The 22,842-nt window shown below is 48.9% G+C and overlaps 1 protein-coding gene across 2 annotated transcripts in view; it reads right to left on the bottom strand.

Annotated features, from left to right (window-relative positions):
• Positions 1-22,842, bottom strand: part of EPHB1 (EPH receptor B1) — a 432,844-nt gene that overhangs the window by 277,391 nt on the left and 132,611 nt on the right. For both annotated transcript variants that reach the window (XM_058729964.1, XM_058729965.1), the window contains exon 2: positions 19,501-19,565. In XM_058729964.1, coding sequence (XP_058585947.1) covers positions 19,501-19,565 — 65 coding nt within the window. The remainder of the gene's footprint in view (positions 1-19,500; positions 19,566-22,842) is intronic.

Here is a 22,842-nt window from a genome sequence, read left to right as displayed (position 1 = left end):
AGCTCTCAATCGGACTCCAATATGGCACCCAAGACCCTTTGTTAATGTCCATCAACTAGTGAGCACATAAACAAAATGTGATGTGGCCAAACAATGGAATACTAATCAGAACTAAAAAAGAATGAAGTGTTGGTACATGCAACATCACGGACAAACCTCTAAAACATTATGCTAAATGAAAGAAACTTGACTCAAGAGACCATATGTTGCATGTTTCCATATACCTGACCTGTCCAGAAAAGGCAAATCTATAAATAGAAAGGTATTAGTATCAGTATTTCCCTGGCACTGGAGATGGGAATGGGGAGTAACTGCAAATGGGCATGAGGAATCTTTTTTGGAGGTGACAGAAATGTTTTCAAATGGGATTGTGGTGATAAGTACACAATTCTGCAAACTTATTAAAAATTCTTGAACTGTACAATTCAAATGAATAAATTTTATGACATGTAACTAACACTTGATTCCAGCTTAAAAAAACAAACAAACAAACAAAAAAACACCTCTTTGTTATTTAGTCCAGTCTCCACCTCTATACCCCACCAATGCTGGTTTGGTCTCTTTTTTTCCACAAATGCCATGCCCATTGCAACAAGAGGGCCCTGCTTGTCCTATCCACTGAGACAGGGATACCCTTCTCACTCCTTTATCCCTACATCCCTATGACCAGTATGTGCTTGACCAAGTTTATTTGTGAATGAACAAGTGATGTCTAAGTTGAGGCAAAGATGGCATCTTTGAGATGGGACACTTCCAAGGAAGTGGAATCCCTACCCTGATGCTGGGAGTCTGAGTAGAATCATGAGAATGGTCCTAAGATGGGTTCAGAATCTTGGGCCCAGGACCCCGTTCAAGAATCACTTGATTTTCCATCCTGGAGTCAGCCAGGTATCAGGCCAAAAGTGCCCTCCATGTCCAACATACACCCCTCCTTGTCACCATAATTTGCCATTTCTTCCAGAACAATGTTCTTCTTATTTGACCTCTCTCTTGCATTCCCTGACCATGCATTAGGGCTGCCATTACTTAATGTCTGGACTTATGCCCTGGCTTGCTGTTTGTCAGAAAGTAATGACAACAGGCCAGGAAAGAGATGGCAAGGGTTCAAACCAGAGCCAGGTCCTCTCACTCTGCACATTGAGACAGTGCTCATCCCTGCCTCTTGATGTTGTTGTGGATGCTCTGACCGGCCCTAACACCTTTCTCCCATGTTCATCCCATCTCAACTCCTCCAAGACAGAGAACCAGAGAATAACTGATCTGGCTGGAAACCACTGTAGATCGTGTTGACCAAAACCTTTCGTTGACAAATGGGCGTACTGAAGCCCAGAGCCATTCAATAGTTGGCCTGAAGTCAGGCAGTTGATGGGGGGCAAAGCCAAACTCTCTATGTAGCTCCCTCCTGTGAGGGGGCTTGGGTATTCTTTCCTCCAGGAGGCCTTCCTAGCTTGTATTCAGCTATCATTTTTCCAAATCCTTATAGCATGATTGAGCTCATTCCATACAATTTAGCATTTCATAGTACAATATTTTGAACTATTCATTAATTGCTTTGTGTATGACTTTGGATTCTGTGACCAAGCTGTGAGCTCCTTGAGGATAGGGAATTATGTTTTGACTAATTTATTAGTTGATTTCGACAAGCAAAATAATTCCGCGTATTTAGCTTTGCAGCACTGATACGACACAACTGCATTTTTATTCAGTAATGTCTGGAAACATTGAAATTGACTGGTTTTTCAGGGGTCCTTTCTTCTTTCACTATTTACCCTGGGAGATGTAGTCCACACACAAGGCAACCACCACAGAGTACATCGCCAAACTTAACCTCTCCCCAGTGCCCAGACTCTTCCCCAGCTGCCCGCCAGATACCTCCTGATGAACACCTGGTGCTTACCCAAGCTCTCTGTGGTCCTCCTGCTCACGGACGGCACCTTGTCCCTGTACTGGGTTTCCAGGAAGCACTCTGGACATTTCTGTTGCCCATCCCGGGGTTTAGGCACGAAACCCACATCTCCCTTCCCCTCCATAGCTCATCTATGAGGTGTGTCCCTTTCCCCACTTGACTTCCCTCTCTTTCCTAGTCACTCCACCAGTCATTCTCTTTAACTCCCCTACCCCAGTGAGTTTTGTAAAACTCCATCTTCCCCATGGGGTTGCCTCTCCATAGTCCCAGTACCTAGCCCTGAGTAAATACTGGAAGGGGGCACCCGGGTGGCCTAGTTGGTTAAGCATCGGACTTCAGCTCAGGTCATGATCTCACGGTTTATGGGTTTAGGCCCCACATTGGGCTCTGCAGTGAAACTGCTTTGGATCCTCTGTCTTCTCTCTCTCTCTCTCTCTCAAAAATAAACATAAATAAGCAAATGAATAAATAAATACTGGAAGACTGAGGTAATGAACAAGGCCCTGGTCTGTTCCTTAATTTCTCTACCTCTTTAGCCCCTGGTCCTTTGCTAGGGACTTACTGCAGGTGACTCCAGGCTACCTTGTTCCTGGGAGGAGAAGAAACAAAACGGCTTTGCACACCCAGCAGAATATTAACAGCCTCTGAAAAGGCTCTATTATTGATGCAAATGGACCACCTGTCCTTGAGATAAGCATAGTAAAGAAAACAATGACATCCATTAGAAAGTACTTGTTCAGGCTTTAAGACCATGACTTTGATGTATGAGAAAGACACTTCTAGGTTCCTCCAAGATCCAGGTTTGTTAGACTTGTTTGCTGGAGTCAGATCTTGCAGGTCTGTGCTCAGGAGTAGGCAGCAGTGCCTGCTGACATTTGAACAGTGCATACTGGTTGCATATTGACTATCTGCAGTCTGGCTCTGCGTGTGTGTGTGTGTGTGTGTGTGTGTGTGTGTGTGTGTAAAACAACCATTGCCATGAATTCTATCTATCTGTCCATCCACACTGCCTTCTAGAACAACCATCAGAAACTCTAACACATTCGTTACCCTCCAAGAGTGGATCTGGATTTTAGAAACAGGCAAAAGTCATTTGGAGCCAAATCTGATGAGTCAGATGAATGAACAAGCTAAGAAATATTTCTTGTTCAAAAATGAAGAGCCACTATAAAACGAACTTTAGAGAAGTGAGCTGATTCCACTTTATGCCTCTGACTGGTTCCAAGCATGGAGTTCTGGAAAGATTTGTGATAGCTGGCCGCTCCCTGGACTGCAGCGACATTCCTGGGTAGACCCTGCCCTTCCTGAATGCCCACCCACTGCCACAGTGCTGCATCCATAACTGCCCCCAAATAAGCCATTTCCCTCCAGTCTGGCCAGGAAGGACACTTGCTCTGGATACTGCTCTTTAGGAGGAAGACATAATCAAAGTGGGCTTTTTGGCCTCTATTAGCCTAATAAGACCCCAGCCATTCTGATTGTATGAAGCCCAGCTCATTTAACTCACTTTTTAAATAAAGAATTGAGCATCTACTACATTCCCAAGCAGTGTTCTGTGTTTTGGTGACCCAGCAGTGAACCAGAGACAAAGTCCCCACCCCCGTGGGCCTCATATTCTAATAGAGCGAACCAGAGGATGAACAAGCAAACAAATAAATAATATAAAGTCAGACAGTGTCAAACACTCTTGAGAAACAGGTAAGGGGACAGAGTGACAGCTGGTAGTGGGGTCATCGTGGAACGTTGCCTTTTAACAGAGATCTAAATGACACAGGAGCCACCAGCCTGGAGGGCACACGAGGGAGGGGCATTCCAGACTCAGAGAAGAAGAATGAGCTTTCCAGAGCAGGAGTGTGCCTAGCACATTGCCAGGAAAGCCTGGAAGCCAGGGTGGCTGCCAAACTGCACAGGGCAAGGGGAAAAGGGAGGAGATGAGGCAGGAGAGGTTGCCAGAGGACAAAGGGGCCCCACCCCTGCCAGTTACAGCTCTGTGACCATGGATGACTTTCTGAGCTTTAGTGTCCTCATATGCAAAGACTATTTACCTTGGTGGGTGCCATGAGGACTGAAAGATCATGTAAGAAACTCATCTTGTGCTATGCCTGCAAATACCCTCCATTCACTAAGTACCAATTATCATTTCTACTACCATCAGCAGCATCACCACTGTTAATGTTAATCTCAGGATCCACCTCCGACTGATGCATGAGGGTGTGGAAATTGTCTCCTCCATCTTGGATAAATAATCCTGCCTTTGGTCAGCAGAATGTCAGGACTAAAGAGCCAAAACCTGCCTCTCCATACAGTCAGCACCCCCCTTTCTTGCCCCTCCTGGAATCCTCTGGGCAGGTTTATGTATGGGTTCCCTTCTCTCAACTAGGCAATCCCTGAAGCATGATCAGCTACCAGCTCAAACTACAAGGAGATGAAATCTGACATTGCACATAGGCTTTGGTCCCATTCAGCAGTCTGTATTGGGGCACAAACTGCTGTTTGAGAGAACTTGTTATTTTGCAAACAGTCGCTGCCAACATGGAGCCATATGGAACTTGCCTGTCACTGCCCAATCAGAGGAAGCCCAAAGACCCACTTTCAGACCCCAGTTAGAGATGGCTGCCTCTCTGAACAAGAAGCCCACTGAGACCTGAACAGTACACAACTTCACAGAGCCCACAGGAGGCCACCGGTTCTTCAGGGCAGCAGACTGCGCTGGGCCAGAGCCGCCACCCCAGCAGCCTGGATGCCAAGGATGCGGCCCCTGTACAGACAGTAGACTAGGCCTGAAAGAGCTGGGATATTAGACAAGCTAGAGGCCTAATTAAAATGTAAAATGTGGTCCATGGGGCATAAATTCCTACAAGCCCTGAGGGATCTACCATTTAGTGCACCAACCAACCAAGGCAGCCACTTACTCAATGGCCCCCCTGAGGGCTGGGAGCACCAGCTTACCTCCCAATAGGCTTAATTTACCTCCCAGATGTGTCGGGCTGGGCGGACAGGAAGGACCCTCCACTCATTACCATGGCTCCACGTGATGTGCCAAAGAACTGGACACGCTACCTGAGACAGGGACTGCCTGGAAAGGCTTTCATACTGCAGTGGTACAAATCCATGCATTCCCTCAAGGATTTACTTACTCTCTGCCATGCAGAAGAGCACTGGAAGCGGGGTGAGGGACCCAGTTAGGTACGGAAATAATTAGAATATGGAAAACACACTCATTGTTTCCAATGCAGGCTCTAAGAGTCTCTACAAAATCCATTTAAAACCTTAGGTCGGGAAATGCAAGAAATATTGTCTTCAGCTGCAAGCAGGAGAAACAGCCTTAGTGGAACACATCGTGTCCCTGGGAAGGATAGTTCTGTGCTTACCAAAAAAGGGTTGGAATTAAGAAGCACTGCCATCACCGTGCCTAACACTGGACCCCAGAAGTCACGGTGACCCCTGGTTTAGCACAAGAGTTCAATTGCACAGACTCTGGAGTCAGCTAAGCCCATGTGTGTGACCACAAGCAAGTCTTCACCCCTCTCTTAGCCCCGGCTGTTCCTCTATCACAGGGACACAGGGGTACCTACCTCATGAGGATTCAATGTGAGGATTAAATATGACAATTCACATAAAGTACTTAAATCTGAATAAGAGACCCCTGTAAGTCAGTTATTATGGATATCAGCCCTCCAGAGACACATGCTTAGTCTCTCCCTGAGCACAGTTCTGTTATTTTTCCTTAAAAGTCCTGGCTTTTCTTCCATGGTGTGTACTATCTAGGACTCTTTCCTGGCTGTCTGGTTTTTTGCACCTGTGCATCATCTTTGGCACGTGCACACGTGCATATGTGTATATATGTGCCCGTGTGCGGCTGGGGGTGCTGGCTGTGGCCCGGGTAGGGCCTGTGTGCCCTCCCTTAGGTATGCCCACACACCAATTGTCTCATGAGCACCGGTGGGCTCTACACCTTCCCAGCCAGGGTGATGCCTCTCACTGCTCAGAGATCACACCAACAGAGAGCGAGGCTGACTGGGCCCAAGGTCCAGATGGCATGCATCTCTTTGCATCCTGGCACACTTCACACCCAGGTCTCCGTCAGCTTGCTGGGAGAAACACTGCAGGATTGTGCCTCCGGAGGGGGCTCCTTGTCCACAGCCCCCAGGCCACTGGAACTTCCACCAGGCAGCAGCATTTCGTACCAGGCTCTGCCTGGAGTGGGGTCCTCAGCCATTATGACAGCTGCTGCTGCTGCTGTTGACACTGCAACAGTGACAAATTCATCCTTCTGACAAGATCTCTTTCAATAATTCACAGGGAGCTAGGGATTAAGACACTGTTTCTCTCTGTCTCTGTTGGGATTTAAAACACCTCCAGCTGGGGTATTTAAAGAGAGTATAATGGGCTGCCCCTCTTGGGGCTCCCCTCCCCCTTTCCTCCTTTTTCCCATTTCCCAAACTCAGCCCCCACCCCACCAGCCAGCCCTATAACAAGGAGGCCCAGAAAACAAGAAAGAAAAAAAAAAAAAAGGAGGGAACCAGTGCTTGGCTGGTCACTATGGCAACCATGGCAGGGTATTCAGCTGTCATTATCCCAGTGCCTCACACATGTGATTATCTTAAGCTGTGGATTGAATGTGGTCCTCGCTGCTGTCCAACAAGGCCTTGTCGAACAAGGCAGGGGCGGGAGCTGCAGGGCCCCAGGCCCCAGCTGCCTAATCCTGCTCTGCCCAGATCTGGGTTCCACCGCCGAGGAGCAGAGTTACCACCAGGAGAAACTGATGACTTTTCCTAGCAGCTTGGAGCCATCTCTGCTCAGAACGCACAGAGGGGGCCAGGCTGGGGCTGGGCTGGAGCACTGGGTTAGAGCCTGGGGGAATGGGTTCCTCATTGCATGAGTGCACAGAGTTTTGACTGCATGAGGGCCAGGCTGGCTGTGGCCAGCTGGAGCCACCCCGGAAACAAGAGAGCAAGCCATGGGGGGAGGAAGAGGCTGGCCTTCCTAAAGTTCTTGGCTTTGTTCCATTCTCAGGGTGGGGGAGAATTCCCATTCTCAGGGTGCTATAAAGTCAAATCGAGCCTGGAAAGAGAACACACTGTCCTCTATCCTGCCTACTCCCTCCCAATTGTGAGAATGTGGTCACTATGTAGGACCCACTTCAGGGGACTTTTTTTCCTGGGACTGCAGCTGCTAGAGTGTGGTTCTGGGAAGCCCGGGGAGGACTTCGATCTTACTCCTTTGCCTCGCAGACTTTGCTACAGACTGTCTTTGGACTGATGTTTCCCAGGTCCACGAACATTCTGGTCACCCTCTACTAGGCATGCTCCAGACTTTCCAATATTTTTTTTAAAACTCAGCTCCCAGAATGAGCCCATGATGGCAGATGTACTCAGGCCAGCACAGCACACAATGGGGCCACCATCACCTGTGACTTGCACCTGGATTGCTCCAAATACCACCAGCTCAGTCTGGCCTCTCCTGCTTCTGCATCCTATGGTCAGTCCCCACAAAAACGTGACCAGCCACATGCAAGTCCCCACCACCTGAGGCACTGCCCACCTGGGTCACCCTGGGGCTTGTTGGCTGCATAATGAACTGTTCACATATAAATGCAAATGAAGCCCATTACCATCAACCATGTCAGTTTGACAGCAGAGCTCTCCATCGGCAGGATAAGTTTAAATCTTAACTCCAACATCTTTCATGTTGGTTGTCCTTTGTGACACTGGGAAATGTCGGGCATGCCTGTCCCCACCAGAGTGGTGAGTGGGACAGTGTGTCCACGGAGGTGAGGATGTGCCATGACTAGAACTCCCTGCCATGAGAGCGGCAGAACAGCATCTCAAGTGGAGCGGGCGCTGCTTCTACAGAAGTGACAAGAGGCCACTGGATGGGACAAAGCAACTCACTAGAGCCCATCCCCTCACGTGTCTCCCTTCCTAGAGTCCTCACTTCCTGAATATTTGCCAAGGCCTGGGGGTGGAAGCTGACCCCCAGGCTCCTCCATCTTCGCCTAGAGCCAGCCATCCCCAGGGACGACCTGTGCCCTCCTCTGGATCCCAGCCAGCCCTTACCTGGTCCTCCTCCAAGTCCTCCTGGACCCTGAGCCCCATATGTCACAAACCGTCTGTTCCACCTCTTCCCATACAGCTTGCTTTAAAAAACAATTCACAGCAGGGGGAGACCTGGGTGGCTCAGTTGGTTGAGCATCCGACTTCAGCTCAGGTCATGATCTCACGGTTCCTGAGTCGGAGCCCCACATCTGGCTCTCTGCTGTCAGCGCAGAGCCCACTTTGGATCCCCTATCCCACTTTCTTTCTGCACCTCCCCCGCTGGTGATCTCTCTCTCAAAAATAAATAAACATTTAAAAATAAATTCATGGGGTGCTTAAAATGTGCACTACTCACTAGCACATGGGTTTCAAATCTACCTTTTCCCTTTGTAGAAAACAAGGAAACTTTTACCTCACCCCTGTTCTCCAGTTTCTCAATGACATATGACTCTGAGATCCCTTCCTAACACATCTTCAGGAGCAGAGGTACAAGAGTAAGCTAAGCTTTGTGGGGGGTGCCTGGTGGCTCAGTCGGTTGAACATCTGACCCTTGATGTCGGCTTAGGTCATGATCTCACAGTTCCCGAGACTGAGCCCCCATGTTGGGCTCCCTGCTGACAGCGTGGAGCCTCCTTGGGATTCTCTCTCTCTCAAAATAAATAAATAAAATAAATAAACATTAAAAAAAAAAAAAGAAGAAGAGTTAAGCTTTGTGTCCAGATTGGCCTGGGGTCAGCCTCAGTGAAACCTCTAAGCAGTCCTATGATTCTGGGTAATTGCCTTCAGCCTCAATGTCTGCTCTGTAAAATGGGAGAAATACCACCTGGCTTGCAGGGTCCTGGTGAAAATCCAGTGAGGTCATACAAGTAATTTCAGTGCCTGGTATGCAGCTGGTACTTAATGATGGGTGACTAGCAGTAGCGGTGGTCTATCGCTATTACTAACAATAGCATGGTTATTAACAGCGAGGTTCACCCTCCGATGGCATTCATGCCAGAGCCAAACAGAAAAGCTAGAATGCTGATCTCGCATCTCAGCACCCCCCACCCCCGTCGTCGGTTAATTCTATGCAAGTTAAGTCCCTCAAACAAGAGTCACTGCAACTACTAGTACTAGTCAGGGCAAGTGCTACTGACCGAGCTTCAGAGTTTACAAAGAAGGTAAACACTATTTAATCCTGCCATCCACTGTATAAATAAAATGTCACATTACCCAGGTGATGAGGCAGAAAATGGGCTCAGAGAAGTTAAAGAACTTCAAGGAAAATGGAAATAGCCCAGGACAACTGATTCCAAATGCTGGGCCTGCTCCTTTATACTCCCAAAAGTACAGTCGTCCCCCTTATCCACGGGGGACATGTTCCAGCACTCCCAGTGGGGGCCTGAAACTGCGAATAGTACCGAACCCTATATGGTCCTCTCCTAAGCAAACATTCCAAGGACAAGGTTTAGTTTATAAATTAAATATAAATTTTAAATTATAAATGTATAAATGTTGTTAGCACAAAAAGAACTGATAATAAAATAGATAATAATCTACTGTAATAAAACTTACTTACGTGAATGTGGTTTCTCTCTCTCGACACAGCTTACTGTACTGAGCTCACCCTCCTTGTGATGATGGGAGATGATAAAATGTCTACGTGATGAGACGGAGTGAGGGGAATGACGCAGGCACTGTGACAGAGCGCTAGGCCGCTACTGACCTTCTAACGATACATCAGAAGGAGGATCACCTGCTTCCAGACCACAGCTGACTGTGAGTAACTCAAACCACGGAAGTGAAACTGTGGATAAGGGGAGACTATTATACACTGGGGTTGGGGCCAAATTATTCCAATGCTTTTGGCCGTAAGGGGAGGTAAAGTCAAAGGTATCATCAGAGGGCTGCTCGGTTTCCACAGAGGCCAGGCTGGTCCCTGCAGACCTAGACTCAGGGTCCACATCTGTGTCTGCCCATCCTGACCCTCCCTTCTTCTTCCATTTGCCTCTCACTCATCTTTGCTAGGCCTCGAAGCTCTGTCTCACCTTCCTTCTAAAGCTTTGACTTCCCCAATTTCTTTTCTTCACCAAGGCAGCCAGTGTGATGGAGCTGTGAATTCAGGCAAGGAGCCCCTGCTGACCCACCTAGCTCTGTCCTGGTGCCCGTCTCCTTCCATAGCCCTGAGAGCGACTCCTGCCTTCAATGTGAGGAGAGCAGCCATCAGGCAGTTGGTCCTCAGGCTCACCTATCAGTGGCAGAAAACTTTGAGCATTAGAACAAGGGATGTGGTGGAGGTGACTGCCTTTCTGGGGAAGGTTTTAGGAAAGAGGAAAAACACCTGTCTGTGCCAGCAAATGAAGGTTAAGCCCGCCTCCAAGAAGGGGAAGGGGGGCTTGGTGACCTCTGGGGCTCCCTCTCAGAGTCTGAGACAGACATATCTCCTGCTCCGCTGCAGAATGAGCCTGTGAGCTCCTTCCAAGAACAACAAGATACTGCCAGACAGGTTTTGGTGACCCGTCACAAACTCCCAAAGTTCTTTAATCCAGCAAGCTAAAGAAGCATCTCTCCCTCAATCTCTCTCCCTGCTCCGCCCCTACCTCACCCCCGCCCCACGTATACACAGTCAGACCCAATTTCTTTCTGCAACCAATATACTAATTACCATTCTACTCAACAACACTGGTCCTCTGTAACATTCTCTTCACCTGTCTGTTAAAGGCCCACACATGCCCACGAAGCTCTCATATAAAAGCCGCACGAGAGCACAATCACAGACGATGAAGCAGGGCAGAATGGTGCCCTTGCTGCTCCCTCTGGTCCACCTCTCCCCTGCCCTGGGTACCTGCTGTCCTCAGCCCACGGGCCCCTAGCTGTCACACTCTTCCCAGAGTAGCCCCAGGCACCCCAGCACTTCATGGACTACCTTCCTCTCTCCAGGGCCCCACCTCCACGGCTCCGGGGCCTTTGTCTATCACTGTCTCTGTCAGGCAGGTGATTTTAAACTTCCATTCCTAAAAGACGCATATTATATAAAAAAATGTTTTAAGTGCCTCGGGGTGTTTTGTTCCTCATTGCTTCATAAAAGTGACATTAATAGCCAGGGAAGAGCACTGCTGAGTGCAATTACAGAGGATGTTTCAGGTATGAAAGCTGTTTGGAGCCTGCTAATGTTTCCTAATTACAGGCCTTTTGGTAGCGAGAGAAAAAGATAAAGAGTGGGTGGGAGGCCCAGGGTGGGGAGCTCTGACTTATCTCAGTGGTTTACCTGAGGGGGTGGGGGGAGGGGAGGAAAGGGGGGAGGGAGCAGGGAGGTCAGAGGCCTCCTCCCTGGGAGGCAGGGCCTCTCTCCTTGGAGAAAGCAATATTCATTCCTGTTAACAGCTCAGGGAAAGGACACCACTCATCTCTCATACTGTAAGAGAAAACCTTTCATGTACTCAGTCTGAGTTTGAGGAACCCACCGCAACATGACCTGGAAGTTCCTTCTGGAGCCACCCTCTGAAGAGACCAAGGTGGGCAGCGTTTCATTGGGAAAGACAGTACCCCATGGTTGTCAGCAGGAGAGCAGCCTGCAGGAGATGAGATATCAGCACTGGCACTTTCTACCCATGTGACTGGGAGTAATTTCACAGCTGATTCTGTGCCTTAGTTTCCTCATCTGTAAAATGGGGCTGTTGAGGAATCATGTGTGCATGACTATAATGCACTCTGAGCCTGTGATACACTATGAGATTTAATTTTTCCCTACCTAGCATCTATTCATCCTTCTGGTACCTATATCCCAATTCTTTCTGGGGAATTACTCCCTCTCGCCCTTTATCCCCAGGTTCAGGTATGCTCAGCACAACACAGAGACAGACCCAGAATTTGGGAGGACCAGTGGGCACTAGGCTTTTGCTGGCTGCAGAACTAGTTGAGGCAGGCATGGGATTCCAGGCAAGCTGCTCAGGCCCATTCAGAGCTAATTCCAGGGCTTCTTCTGGGGCAACCACCAAGAGGGGCATGTTCTTCCCAGGGGATATGAATGAACAAGGTTGTAGAAGCTGGACTTCTTAGGACCAAGAGGAGGCCCAGTAGGGAACCAGCACCATGAGAGTAGAGAGAGAAAAAAGTAGATGGGGAAAAAAAGAGAATGGGCAGGGGTGTGTGGGGAGGGAGAGAGAGAGAGGGAGAGAGAGAGATCCTTAGACTCTGGAGCAGCCCACACATGAAGCCACATCAGCCCCTATACCATTCAGTTACATGAGCCAGGGCACTTTCTTTAAGACTGAGTTAGGCTTGGGGCACCCCGGTGGCTCAGTGGTTAAGTGTCCGACTTCAGCTCACGTCATGATCTTGCAGTTCATGAGTTCAAGACCCGCATCGGGCTCTGTGCTGACAGCTTGGCGCCTGAAGCCTGCTTCAGATTCTGTCTCCATCTCTCTCTGCCCCTCCCCCACTCAAGCTCTGTTTCTCTCTCTCTCTCTCTCTCTCTCTCTCTCTCTCTCTCAAATATTAAATAAACATTAAAACAAACAAACAAAAAAAGACTGAGTTGAGCTCTTCTGTCACTGGCCACCAGAGAACCCGGACTGATACAAAAGTGTGGCTTCTGGCAATCAAGCCAAATCAGGCCAAAGGCTCCCAAGTCCCAGGTGGTGGTACCAGTCTGAGAAAGGATGACCAACCCCAAGCCCCTTTGCTGGCCTGTCCCCCAGCAAGGCCTGAAATTCAAATACCAGAAAGCTCCATTCACAAAATCATTTTGCCCAGAGCTAAATTTCTCTTGGATTTGCCTAATTTAGCTCAGGCTTTTCTGTCTTCATTAACATGATTGAGTCATCAAATAAAGAAAAGAGAAAATCCAGCCCTCCAAAGGGCTAGTACTATGCTAATGTTTCTTGAGTGTTTACAGAGGAAAATGTCCTACTGAAGTGTTTCATGTATGAGGAGGTGCCAACCTTGCCCCACTGAGGAGAGGGGGAAACTGGGGCTGAAAGAGTCTTAATGCCCAGCCCAACATCACACAGCCAGGGAGCTGCAGAGCTGAATGGGAGCCAGTTTATTTGATGCCAAGGCCTGGAGCCTTCAGGGCTCCTCTATAACTTCTCATCCATCAGACAAATTTCAATTGATTTTGCATGGCCTTGGAATAAATGGGGTGTTATAAGAGCAAATTTCTCTCCTGACCATGCTTTCCTTATTCCCATGATAAGGGCAGCTGGCAGGGGTGCCTGGAGGACTGACTGACAGCAAGCAGGGAGGCAGCCAGGGACTGCCAAGTGTCCAGGAAGGTCCACATGTGGACACTAAGTAGTGGCGGTGAGGCCCTCGTGTGTCTGTTCTCATGGACGTGCATCTGGTGTTGGGAGCTAATGAATCAGTTTACCAGACACACGCATTCAAATGAGTGTTATTCCCTTCACAGGGGCCTCCTCTGGAAGCTCTGCCACTAAGTCCAATAACCCTCCCATCATTTAAGATATTTCCAGAACTCTAGGAACTGCCCACAGGGGCATGAAATGAAATAAACTCATTTAACTCCCCCCCAACATACATATATACATACGCACATATATATGCAAATATACACTCACATATATGCACAGATGACCACATAGACACATATACAGGTGACCATATATATACACATATACATATATAGACATATATATGGACACATACATACACAGAGACATGAATATTCACACATATACACATACATACACATATAGACACATATACACACACATATATACAGATGCACATGTATATATACACACAAACAACATATATACACAGATGCCCGTATGTATATATATATATATATATATATATATATATATATATACATACACATGTATACTTCCACAGACACACATACATACACATATGAACATATACACACATATATACATTTACACACATGCACAGAGCACAGGCACACACACACCCAGCTTGCTCATCCTCAAGGCCCATAGGCTTGGCTCTGGAATCCTTTTCTATCTTGCCACCATCAAATTCCCCTTCCCATGATAAGGATTTACCAATACTGAAGTAATGACCAGACTTTGTAGCAGGCCAGGAAGGTGGTTCCCAAGGGCAGTGCAGATGCAGCTGGAATCTGGAAGCCCAGGGAGCACTCTTTGCAGATAACTGAGGTAGATGTTTACACTTAGGCCACATGGCCCACAGACACAGAAACCTACACACACAGAGCCCATGGGCAGCCCAGGTGCACAGAGCCAGTGAGCCCTGGCAAAACTCATGGAAAGTGAAAGAGCTCTGGGGCTGGATTTCCAATAAGTGAGTGGAATAAGCCTCACTATCAGAGGGACCTAGGCTTGTTTTTCTAACCCATCATAGGCAGCACCTGAAAGCAAGTGGCACCTTCCCCTGGGTGTCCAGGTCTCCTTTGTCAGGCTTATTTCAGGACAGGTGGCACCATCTGCATCACTAAGTAAGCTCTTTGAAAAGATAATGACAACCAATTGGGTATTGAGAGGCCTAAAACAAGTATTTCATTGGGCTACAATAAACCAAAATTGAACATCTCTTATGTTCAGAACCCTGGGTTGGAGATGCAAGAAGTATCAGGAATGCTCTGGACCTTCCTCGTTTATTTGGTCAACAAACATTTATTGGGGCCTGTCTCCTGCCGGGCTGGTGCTGGGCACCAGGAATACAGAGATAAGGCTGTTTCATCCTCTGGCCAGCGGGGGAGACCACACCAATATCTGGTTAGCTCACAGAGCGATGGACAGTGTGTCAGAAGTCTGCATCAAGCCGTCTGGGCTTCAAGAAGAGAGCACCTAGTGAGCCCTGGTGGAGAGAAGGATCCAGGAGGGCTCCCCTAGGGGGTGAGTACAGAGCTGATACCTGAGGGGCAGGGAGTGATGCAGGAAGGGAGGGGGGAAGGAAAAGAGTAGGGAGGGCCAGGAAGCATCCAGAAATGGGGGGGGGGGTAGATTGGTGAGAGGGGTAGCCATAAAGACCACCACTTACTGAGTGTCTACCATGAGGCCTCCCTGAACACCCCCACTGCCCAGAGGCCCTGAAATGTGAAGGTCAGGGAACATTTTGTAGCAGGGCTGGAAGCAAGGGTTTGGGAGAGATCTATGAAGCCAGCCCAAGGTCACACGTGTCACCAGTGAGGGTCCCTGGGATGCCCTTTGGTGGGCAGCTAAGCTCCTCCCTGGCATTTGTTACTGGATAAATGTCACGTTCTCCCTCTACTCACCAGGTGGCCTCTATTCAGGTTAAATCTAAAGGCTTTGAATTAAAGCTACAATTAGATCATAAAGCAACAGTTTTCATTTGGGCACAAATACTTTCTGTGTTTGACATGGAATATTATGATCCACTTTCCAGCAATAGAACTGAAAACAATTTGTGGGCTGTGTGTGGGTGGGCGGTCCAACGCCTTCCCACAACTGGTGGTTCTCAAGCACAGCTGTGAAGACATCCAGGGAGCCCCATAAAAGGAAGAGTCCCATGGCCTCTCTCTGGGGAGCCACCTCACAGGCTGTGCACTGTGGGTAGGGTTCATTGGAATGCCAGTTGGGCCCCCTGGCAGAATTAGGCTTCTTCTGGTCAAGACAAACTCAGTTCGCTGGGGACCCCCAGGCTACCGGAACAATGCCAGTCCACCCTTTTCCATTTTAGGCATGCATGCATAGTATCACGACTGCAGAGAGGATCTGAGGCCTCTTCCCCCTTTTGGGGGTGGGGGTGGGGAGTGTCTCATCCTCAGTGGGTCCCAGGAAGATGTGGTCACCCACCCAGCCCCCTGGCTTCTCAAATACTTGACCTCAATCCCGTCTGTTCCCTGGACCTCTTTACCACCCAGAAGTACTCTGCATATCCTAAATCCAAGCCCTGCCTCAAGGCTGTAGCCTGTGGTCCTCCTCCAGTCTTACTGAGACCTCCATCTGGGCCCCTGCACTTTGTCACAGTGGTCAATCCCTCCTGGTGTCACATTTCTTCCTGCTGAGTAGATGCCTTGATACAAGATGCCAACCTCCTTTCACCAATGTCCTCAGCCCCTTACCCTTCCAGGCCTACTGTTCTTGCACACCCACACCTCAGGACGATCTACCAGGACACGTCCTCCTATGTGGTCAGATCACTGAAGGGGGCCTGCAGATCAGGGCACCACAGACACATGGCTTGTGGCCACAGCTAGGCCACATTCCTTCTATACACACCCAGTCTCTCTCCACATCTCCAACACCAGCAGTGCCTTCAGACCTGCTCTGCCCGCCTAAAACTTGCTGCCCAAGACCGCCCCATCCTCGGGGCCTGAACCTGGACTCCAACCTCAGTGAGAAGATAGAACATTGAAATAATTTTCCTTTTCACGGCTTCTGTCACAAAATCTGAGTGCCCACATCTCTCTGTAGCCACCTTATCTCTGTACTTCCATTTCTACAGGAGTCTCTTCCCGTGAAGAGCCAATGTGCCCACAGCCCCATTCCCTCTGTCCCCATGTTTGGTCTTCCTGCCTCTTCACAAAGTGTTGTCTCCATTGTCTCACTTCCCACTGACCTTCAACCCTTGCTTTCTGGCTTCTATGCCTGTCCCCTGTGAAACCTTCCACACGGGTCACCGACAGGGTCCTTGTAACTAAGCCCATCCAGGCCCCCGCACCATTTGCCACTTCTGTCTCCTCTTACTCCTTGACACATTCTTGGTTCCTGTGAGAGAACCACTTAGTTTTCTCCTGCCTCCTGAGCCATACCTTCTCAGTCTCCTTTCTAGGCCCCTCTTTCTATATTTGACATTTCAATTCAGATTACCCATCTGAAGCTGTCACCTCATCTCCCTCCAGATGCTCTCTGGGAGACTGCAGCCACGCCCCAGGCTCCCTTCCCAGTGAGGCTGCCTGCCTTCTGATTCCACTGCCTATGAGTCAAATTCTGGCAGAGCCCGTCCCCATGGGTGCCTTGCAAACTCAACAGGTCCAATGCTGAACTCTGCCTCTTCCCACCCAAGCTCGCTGCTCCTCCTGTGTCCCCCATCCCAAGAATGGCACCATATCATCCACCCACTTGCCCAGGTCAGAAACTTTCAGCAAGTAGCTGAGTCAGGCAGTGCCAGTTTCCAACGGTGAGCAAATAGGGAGAATCCCAGCTACCTTTGAGGTGACAGTATGGCCAAAGAGGAGCTAGAATTAGGGGGGATAAAAATTAATCCAACACTGACACATAAAGATGCAAAATCTGCAACTATGAAAAGTGTTATTGAGGAAAGCTCTCTGGCCCTGAGTGGACCTGTGATGGGGACCCAGTACAGTCAGGGGGACAGCAAAGGTGCTCGTGTGGATGGGCCTGGAAATGACAAAGAAGAATCACTCCAGTGTTTGGTCTTTACAATGTGCTAAAATGGAGACCTCATGTTTGGTGAGGGAGGTGGAGGGGGTTGAATTCTGCTTGGGCCAGGCTTAGACTGGCATGCCCATGAGCATCCAATGGAGGATGGGCTAGGGACACACACTTGGGAGCCACTGGGGTATTCACAGAATCAGGGGCAACTATCCAGGATGATAACAGAGGGGGAGGAGGAGAGGTTTGGGATGGAAGCATGGTCCTTGCTCTTCCCTCTCGACCCAGGCTAGGGTCAGCCTGACCCTCCAGCCACTCACTATAAACCAGGCAGGCTCTGAGGCTGCTCAGGGCACCTAAAGCAGAGCTACCTGGCTGTAAGGGTGTGGAGGAAGGCAGCTGAACCTTGGCTGCTAACCAGTGGGAAGACAAGCACAGAGCAGCCCGGCAGCTGCTGTCTCTAAAGGGCATCACTTGACTTTGAGTATTTTCCTAAAGGACAATCTTCCTTGGGAAAGGAGAGCAGAAGTTTAAAGAACACAGGTGTACAAAAATCACAGGGAAAATTCGCCATAAATCATGTTGATACTTTGTGAAAGCACAGGCCTTCAAACAATAACGTAATTTGTAAAAGAGTGGCAGGTTCTTAATATCCAGCAACATGAAGAGGTGCTGCCTCACAGGCTTTGTATAAAGTCCCTTGTAGAAGTAGGGGAGTTTCCCTAGTTGCCCACAATGCTCTCAGCAGGACTGGGACTTGGTCTGCGTGGGCAGGACTGGCCCCTGCTCTGGGCCCTGCTTTGGAAAACGCCAACCCCTTGGTAATCCCTGCCTTCCTGCTCCAAGGCAGGATGCTTGCTCCCGGGGGGTGTGTTTCTCCAAATGCTGGGATAGAGTGGGGACAGTGAGAGCCGGGGAGGATGCACAGCCTGCTGGGACCTGAGTGGCCATTTCGTACTGACCCTACAGTAAAAGTGGGTGAAAGGCCTGGTCATGATACGCACCACAGGGTGTAGAGGGGCCCTGGGGTAGAGGCCACCAAAGGCAGGGAAGGAGACAGGAGGCGTGGGCAGCCCCACCCCAGCTGACTTGGCTCCCTGCTGGGATGAAGAGCCCACTCCTTCCCCAGCCCCTCTCCTTTGGTGATCAGTCACTCGTGCCAGGCTCCTGAACGTCATCTCCCCTCCTCCATCTCCCGCTCCATCCTCCTGCAGTCCATCCATTGCCAGGGCTGCCAATGCTTCTTCCTTTGCTTTGCTCCAACTGCCCTCTAAGTATCCCATTTTCATCCCACTCTTCCCACCCACCGAAGACAGCTGGAAGAGCCTAATACATGTTATTCTCCTGCCCAGGATCTGTCCACTACCTACAGGATAAAATCCATTATGCTTCCTCAGCATGGCAGGCATAGTCCTCTGCCATCAGACCCAGTTCCAACCCACACCCCAGCCCCATCTTAGCCCTGTCCACACCCTGCCATGTTCCAAAAACACAGACTCTCCTGTCTCATGTCTTTTCATGGCCCCGTGCCTCCGGTCAATTATTTCCCTTACTTGGAATATCTCTGCAGACTCTCTAACCTGTCAAACTCCTACTCACTCTGCAAACCCCAACTAGCATGCATCTTCTCTGCAAAGGCTCCTGTGTCCCTGCCAAGTTCCTCATCCCAAGTTCTGGGCCACACCTGCCTGTTGATTACTCCACTGCCACAAAGAAGAGATGTACTTCTGCCTGTTTATGAACTTGGCAGTCCCCACACCCATGGAGACCACGAGGTCCTCAGAGCTCTTCCATTCTTGTGGCTACAGGGTCTGGCCAGGGACATGAACACTGAACAAATGAATCAAGAACATCTCTCAAAGGCAAGCTCCAGGTGAAAGAGAGCTTCAGCCCTTCTGACTTCCAGTTCCTCGTGCCCTTGCCTCTTGGCAGCCCTGTGGGCATCACAGATCTCTGATCTACCCCAGCGCCATTGGCCTGAGTGCTCAGCTCTTGGCAGCCATTGCCCCTGTTCCCACACAGGCACAGCCCTAGTCACCTGGGAGCCAGCTTCCTGAAGGACTGTGTCAGAGATGGTCTACATCATCTTACCAGGGAGCAGCTCAGGCCAAAGATCTTCAGTGCTGCCTCTTTGTGGATGGGCAGAGGACACAGCCACTCACATCTACATTCCCCCCACAAAGGTCCTGCTGTAGGCAGGCTCTGTTTCCCCAGCCGTCCCATAGGCCCTAGACTGCACAGCAGGATTGAAGGATGGATGGTTGACACTCACCCCTGACGCAGGATTGGCTGTCCAGCCCAGCTCTGCGGTAGCCGTTCTGGTGTCCATTAAGGTTTCTGTGGGTCAAAAGAGAAAATCTGATGAGTCAGAAGGATTTCTAGGCAGTGGCCCTTATGTTCATAAGGTTACTTATAACTGTAAATGTCTATATTAGGAGCCTTGGGCCCTCTGTGAAGCCTAAGGCTCAGAGAAGGGAAGTCTGTCAGATGCCACAGCTTACGTATCCTGATGCTACATTCATTGGTCTCTCCCTGAAAGACTGAAAGCCCCCTGTGTGGGATGAAGTCATTTGTCCACCCACCACTTTATCCCCAGACACGGCTTCTTCCCACTGTACTTGTCCACAGGCTCTTCAAGGGCCATGCCAACTCAGTGGCCAATTTACTTCCTTCTTGGCCTTCCTGAGCCATGTCTTTCTGCCGTCTTCCTCCCCACTGGGTTGCGTCTCCAACCTCGTCTGTCTGTACCCATTTCTCCCCACCACTCTCCTCCGCCTCCCTTTCAGGCATCCAAGTTGACACCCTTGGATAATTTCCCATAAATTCCCCTGGCCCCCAACCACCCTCCCAAGACTCAGCCTCCCTGCAGGCCCCTTTGACCCTGGACCTAGATACATGTCACCCCCTTCTCCAAGACTCTACAAGGGGCTCACACAAATGCACCTGTCATGTCCCTGCAGCCTGCTTCCTATTCACCTATCCTTGTGGCCAGTAAGAGAAAGAGACACTGTGGCTCCAGCTGTGAGCTCCTGGGAGCCGCTGCAGCAGCTCCAGTGCACACACCAAGATCATCAGGCACAGAGTGACCACAGACTTACTATTTATGAGAACTGTTTTCTGGCAGATAGCAGTAAAGTGTCCTGAAAACAAGGTGCCTTTTTCTTTTTTGCTCATCAGTCCATTATTGACTGCTGTCAGCCCATACTTCTCAATGGAAACTACTTCCCAAAAGCCTGATCATAAGCTCCTGATCAGCAAAGCCAAAATCCTCTTTGGGTGTTTTTTCAGCAGTTTTATTGAGGTAGAAATGACGTACAATAAATTGCATGTAGCTAAGGCATACAATTTGATAAGTTTTGACATATATTTACACGGGGAACCATCACCACAATCAAGATAATAAACATATCTATAATTCCAGAAGTGCCCTTGTCCCTTTGTAAACCTTCCTTCCCTTGTCCCTGCCCCACCCTATCACTGTCCCTAGGCAATGACTGATTTTCCTTTTTATAGATTAACTGGCATTCTCTACAATTTTATGTAAATGGAATCATATAGCATATACTATTTTTTAATCTGGCTTCTTTCACTTAGCATAACTATTTTAGACTGATCATGTTGTGGGGACACCTGGGTCCCCGGTGCTCAGTCGGTTGAGCATCTGGCTCTTGATTTTGGGTCAGGTCATGATCTCATGGTCCGTGAGTTTGAGAACCGCATCAGGCTCTGCACTGACAGTGTAGAGCCTGCATGGGATTTTCTGTCTCCCTCTCTCTTTCTGCCCCTCCCCTGCTCTGTCTCTCTCAAAAATAAATAAGTAAAACTTTTTTTAAAAAGACTGATCATGTTGTGTACATCAGCAGTCCATCCCTTTTTATTGCTGAGTAATATTCTACTGTATGGTCACACTGAGTCTGCCTACTCATTCACCTGTTGTTTCCAGTTTGGGGCTATACATGAGAGTGTATGAGCATTCCAGTTCCTCCACATCCTCACCAACTTGCCATTGTGGGTCATTTCTAATTTGGGCCATTTTCATAAGTATGTAGCAGTAGCTCATTGTGGTTTTAATTTTCATTTCCTTAATGATGAATGACGCTAAACATCCTTTCACGTGCCAAGTTGCCATTGGCATATCTTATTTAGTGAAGTGTGTTCAATATTTTATGATTTTTTACTTTCTTATTATTGAATTTGGAGAGTTCTTTATATATTCTGGATGCAAGTCCTCTATCAGATATATGCTTTGTAAATATTTTCTCCTACTCTGCAGTTTGTATGTTCTTTCTTTTAACAGTGTGTTTCAAAAAGCAGAAGTTGTAAATTTTCATGAAATCCAGCTTATCAATGTTTTATTTTATGGTTGGGTGTCATACTGAGAAATCTTTGCCTGACCCAAGGTCACAAAGATTTTTTCCTCCTACCTGGGTATGTGATCTACTTGGAGTTAATTTTTGCATAAGGTGCAAGGTGAATCAAACGTACAATTGTTTTTGTCATGTGGATGTACAGTAGTTGCAGAGGGGCACCTTTTTAAATTCACACCATGGTGCTGGTTAGGCTGGTGGAAGTGTCTCATCCACCTGGATTTCCCAGGACATGTATCAGAGGAATAGGCCCAGTGCATTAGGTGCTCAACCAACCAAGGAGGGGGAAATAAACATCAGCTGTTTTGGCTTCCCCCTCCTCGGTTTCCTTTTTTTCCTGAACGCTCCTATGCCCCATGTGAACAGCCATTCTGTGTTCACTGCTTCAGGCAGGAGATGGGAGATATGAATGCAGAATGTACAGTTACAAAATGGTGGGCCCCTCAAGAAACAGAAGGACTCCTGGCATAAGCCAAAGATTTGGGAAGCAATCCCCCTATGGGCAGGTGGGAGGAATGAAAATCGAAGTGATAAGTGAGGGGTAGTGTTGGTTGAGAAAACGGGTTCCCTATGCTCTTGTCTCCTGGTATCCAATCCCAGAGAAGGGATGGTAGGAGTCTGTGGAGGGGACAGGGCCTTGGACATGCAGCATTCTTTCCAGTGTGGGATGCAGCAGTGAGTGACCCACCAGGCTGACATGGCATGGACAGAGCAGAGGGAGCCTTAGGTCCCATCAGGACTAATGAAGGGGACCCAGAACGACCCAGTGGTGACCTGCATGGACTATAGGCAAGGGTCACATGGGGTGTGGGGTGTCTCGATGGGTGCCAGTGTGGACAGGAGCTAACAGAGGCATTGAGGCAGCTTCCTCCACAACTTGGCACCATACAGCCTACGTGTAACCTAAATTACATTTCTGCCACCCCAGGGGAATGGGGGCTCAAACACCAAATCAAGGGGATAAAGTAAATAAAGCTGTATTTTCTCGCCCGTCTGAGCTTGGGTTTGCGTTGAGAGTCATACTGTGCATATCTGAAGGAAGGCAAGCACTGGAAGAGACTTCTTAAGTTTGTTTTTTCCTCCAATTCTTCTGACAGCTGGGGAGGCCGGTCCCTTCCAGGAGCAACCCTCCCTCTCCCCCTCATCTCCACTTCACAGCACTAATAATGATCATGACACACCAAATTTACATAACACTTCTCAGAAGACACTCTATGAGGCTCTGGAGAAATTTATCTCTATGATTT

The sequence above is a fragment of the Neofelis nebulosa genome, chromosome 5, assembly GCF_028018385.1.
Source record: "Neofelis nebulosa isolate mNeoNeb1 chromosome 5, mNeoNeb1.pri, whole genome shotgun sequence".
NCBI lineage: Eukaryota > Metazoa > Chordata > Mammalia > Carnivora > Felidae > Neofelis > Neofelis nebulosa.
This window is presented reverse-complemented; position numbering and strand designations above follow the sequence as displayed.